Source organism: Lotus japonicus, chromosome 3 (genome assembly GCF_012489685.1).
Source record: "Lotus japonicus ecotype B-129 chromosome 3, LjGifu_v1.2".
NCBI classification, from domain to species: Eukaryota; Viridiplantae; Streptophyta; class Magnoliopsida; order Fabales; family Fabaceae; genus Lotus; species Lotus japonicus.
The window spans coordinates 55,544,450-55,549,105 of NC_080043.1; the positions used below are offsets into that span (position 1 = coordinate 55,544,450).

Genomic DNA, 4,656 nt, shown 5'->3' on the forward strand with positions numbered 1-4,656 from the left:
TGCCCCACCGTCCATTGCTGAACTTGTCATACGAATGGAGGCAGAGGGTAACTGTGCTGAACCAGAAGTCAAGGCTCTAGTGAAGAAGCGTCATAGACTTTGTTGGTGGCTCGAGGAGTGATTGATGTTTGTCTTGTTGGGGGTCAAGTGACACGTAGTTCTGAACTATCATTTATTTGTTTCTTTTTCAGAGATTATGGATGTATTTTGGTTTAGGGCTTTAACCCGAGGTTTCAACTTTTGTACTGTTGGATTATTTATTTCTTGATTAAAGAGTTGTTTGATTTATTCAGCAAGTTTAAGTCGTAAGGCTTTCAACAGTTTCACACTAATTGAACTTTGTCATTAATTGAAGATTAATAATTAAATCGACCAAAACTCTTTACGAAAATACACGTGATTGGTTACTGTTGACACTCGAGAAATCCGGGCGTTACATTGTGGTATCAGAGCTCCGGTTGAGAAACCAGAGCACTAAGGGTTTTGGGCACATGAGCTTGAACTCGTTGCTGGTTGTTTTGATGAGTTCTAGGTTACCGCGGTGAGGTTGGGTAGACTTGTTTGCTAATATGTTTGCTTGACTGTGAGATTGTCTGAAATTAGTATCATTGCTGTGATACTTGAGATTAATTATTTATTGTATATTTAGTTTATTCTTTCAATTGAGGGCACTGATATTGGGTTGTGGTTCTATTTCTAAGAAGGATTTTATCATGCCACCGAGACAGGATCCAACCAATGCTCAGCTTGCTCAAGCAATGGCACAGCTGGCTCAGGTAATGACCCAGCAGGCTGCCACTGTTGCTGCCCAAGCCACGGCACAACTTCAGCGGGAAGCTGAAGAGAATACAAGAAGGGCTGAAGAGGATGCCAGAAGGGCACAAAGAGCTGAGAGGGAGCTGGCACAGGACCAGATCCGCATGAGGACCGATTTCAATCGTCATGGACCACCTAGGTTCCAAGGCGAGGTTGAACCGGAGAAAGCAGATTTATGGATTCGGGAGATTGAGAAGATATTTGAGACTCTCCACACTCCTGATGCTGAAAAAGTGAATCTCGCCGTCTTTATGCTGAAAGGCGACGCCGAGTATTGGTGGAGGAGCGCTAAGCAGCTGATGACTGCCAATAATGAGGCTATCACCTGGGAGTCTTTCAAGAAGGCTTTCATGGATAAGTATTTCCCTGAGACTGCTCAGGAAGAGATGGAGAACCAATTCCTCAGGCTGAGACAGGGGACAATGACTGTAGGGGAATATGTTGCCAAGTTGGAGGCTTTGTCAAAGCATTTCCGTTTCTTCCAGACGCAAGTGGATGAGGGTTACCTCTGCAACAGGTTCTTGAGGGGTCTAAAGAATGAGATTGAGAAAGTTGTCAGGCCGCTTAGGATCAGGGTTTATCAACAAGTAGTTGAGAAAGCTCGGGAAGTAGAAGCAATGGAGAACAGACAGAAAGGTCGACCTGATAATGGGGAATCAGTCCGCTTAGGACAGAGTCAACAAGGAAGGTACAGTGGCTAGAGACCAGCTGGTAGGTTTGACAGGGGCAAGGCACCAATGAGGAAGCCTTACCAACGCCCTGCTGACAAGGTACCTTTCACTGGAAGGGGTGGAGCAGCTGTTCCTGAAGAGGAGGTTGTCTGCTTCAAATGCAACCAGAACGGGCACTACGCGAATGAATGTGGTAAGGAGATCGTTTGCTGGAAGTGTCATAAACTAGGGCACATTGAGAGGGATTGTCCCAATGCTGCAAATGGCAAGCCGGTGCTGAACACGGCTAGAGGAAGGCGACCTTCTGCTCCAGGTCGGGTGTTTGCAATTTCTGGCGAACAAGCTGCAGTGACAGATGATCTTATCCAGGGTACGTGTGTTATCGTTGGAACTTCATTAATAGTGTTATTTGATTCTGGTGCTACACACTCATTCATTGCTGAGGAGTGTGTGAAGAAATTAGGACTGCTAACTGCTGACTTACCGTTCGATTTGGTGGTGACGACCCCTGCCGCCGATCGATTGGTTACGCGTACGGCATGCTTGGAGTGTTCGTTGATCTACGAGGATCGGAAGTTCTTTGTGAACCTCGTCTACTTAGGGCTCAAGGAGTTCGATGTGATTTTGGGGATGGATTGGTTGACACAGTATCACGTTCTCTTGGATTGTGCTAACAAGGTCGTTGTCTTTCCATATTCAGGCGTTACAGATTACTTGAATTCGTACACCTTGGGAAAGATTTCACCAGAATTCGTGAATTCTGTTGTAGCGGAAGCGAAGAACGACGGCGGTGTACGCAACATTGTGGTGGTACAAGACTTTGTGGATTGTTGTTCACCAATCACTGTGGCAGTGATTGAGGAAAAGTGAGAGGGGCTCTCATACTTAGGCTGTGGTTCTAAGTAGAATACCACTGGGTAGAATAGGTTAAGAACAATGAACTTGATGTGTTCATGTGGGTCTGTAATACCTAGTTCTTGAGATAGTGGAATTCCTTTTCATTGGGCGAAAGCTAACCAGACGTAGGTGTATTTTCACCGAACTGGGTTAACAACTTCCTGTGTCTTGTTTCCTTTTAGTTGTTTGTTGTTTCGTGTTCAGGTCTTTCAGTTGTATGATGTTCTAATCGATTGTCCCAGCATCGTGCAGGACCTTTGTTCTAAGGGATCTAGAATTTCAATTGGCATCAGAGCAGGCACCCCTGTTCTGTGTGGGTGAGCTCCAGGGAGATAGTTTCTTGATCTCATGGACAATAAGGAGGGAGGATCGATCAACAGGCCACCAATCCTGGATGGCTCCAATTATGATTACTGGAAGGTTCGAATGATAGCTTTTCTCAAGTCTATTGATATCAAAACTTGGAAGGCTGTTGTCAAAGGCTGGAAGCATCCTGTCAAAGCTCAAGCAGAAGGAAGTACATCTACTCCTGAAGAAAAACCTGAGGATGAATGGACAAGTGCTGAAGAAGAAGCTTCTCTGGCAAACTCAAAAGCAATGAATGCTATCTTCAATGCTGTGGACAAAAACATGTTTAGATTGATTAATACTTGCACTGTTGCCAAAGATGCTTGGGAGATTTTGAAAACAGCACATGAAGGTACAACCAGGGTGAGGATGTCTAGACTCCAGATGCTTACTACTCGTTTTGAGAACTTGACAATGACAGAAGATGAGACTATTTCTGAATATCACATGCGTGTGCGTGATCTGTCAAATGCTTCATTTGCTCTAGGAGAACCTATGTCAGATGAAAAGCTTGTGAGGAAAATCTTGAGGTCTGTAACCAGCAAGTTTGCAATGAAGGTCACTGCTATTGAAGAAGCTCAAGATATCAGCAGTTTGAAAGTGGATGAGCTGATTGGTTCTCTGCAGACTTATGAGTTAAAGTTGGGTGAAAAACCTGAAAAGAAGACCAAAAGCATTGCTTTTGTATCCAACACCACTGAAGGAGATGATGCTGATAGTGAAAGTGAGAATCTATCTGAAGCTCTGGCCCTTCTTGCTAGAAAATTCAACAGAGCTCTAAGGAAGATAGACAGAAGGACTAGGCCAAATGTCCAGGACATTAAGTCAGACAACTATAAAACCTACAATTCCCAGCGAAAGGTCAAAGAAGAGGACAAATCAGGCCAAGACAAGGGTGTTCAGTGTCATGAATGTGAGGGTTATGGTCACATTAGATCTGAGTGTGCAACCTACTTGAAGAAACAGAAGAAAGGCATGGTGGTCAGATGAAGATACTGAGGATGAGGAAGAATTATCTGTCAACAAGGTTAATGTTTTCTCAGGGGCTGTCAATGACTCAGATTCCAGTGGTGATGAAATGACATTTGAGGATTTGGAAGAGACTTACAAACTCCTACATGTTAAATGGAAGGAAACTTGCAAACATCTGAAGGAGCAAGAAGATGAGATGAAACAAGTTAAGACTGAAAATGAAAACCTAAGGGAGACCATTGATAAACTGCAAGATGATTTGGATAAATGGAACTCAAAATTAAAGGATGTTGAAACTGTTGAAAAAGCCAAGCTTCTGTTAACCATAGCTGATCTTCAAGAGAAAGTAGCTACATTGACAGCCAAACTGGAAAATACCTACAAGTCAGTGCGTATGCTGAATAGTGGATCTAATATGCTTGAAGAGATTCTGGAAGAAACAAGCAAGCAAGGAAAGAGTGTTAAAGGCATTGGTTTCAGTTATCAGTCTGGGAGTAGAGGAAATCAGAAAGCATCAAGGAAGTTTGTAAGAGCTAAAGAAAACTCTGAGTTTAAAAACCCAGAGAACTATCAGATGTCAAGCCCGATGTCACAACATATGCCTCCACATCCTACTACTCAGAAGGCTACTGCTCAAATTCCATGGAGATGTCATTATTGTGGTAGGTTTGGTCACATTAAGCCCTACTGCTTCAAGCTATACGGATATCCTCAGATCCAGAAGGTTCTCAAGACATCTAAGAGAGCTTGGGTACCCAAAGGAGAAGTTTCATGTCTTATAGCACACACATCTTTTAGAGTTTCATCAAGTGAAGACTGGTATTTTGATAGTGGCTGCTCAAAACACATGACTGGGAATAAGGAGTATCTAGAAAATCTCAAGGAATACTCCAGTAAATCAGTCACCTTTGGAGATGGGGCTAAAGGAAAAGTCAAAGGCATTGGGAAGTTG

The 4,656-nt window shown here is 43.4% G+C and overlaps 1 protein-coding gene across 1 annotated transcript; it reads left to right on the forward strand.

Annotated features, from left to right (window-relative positions):
* The first annotated feature begins 713 nt into the window (after window positions 1-713).
* Window positions 714-1,517, forward strand: LOC130744338 (uncharacterized). The gene has a single exon (XM_057596527.1). It carries the CDS (start codon window positions 714-716, stop codon window positions 1,515-1,517), a length of 804 nt encoding a protein of 267 aa, XP_057452510.1.
* Window positions 1,518-4,656: the final 3,139 nt, after the last annotated feature.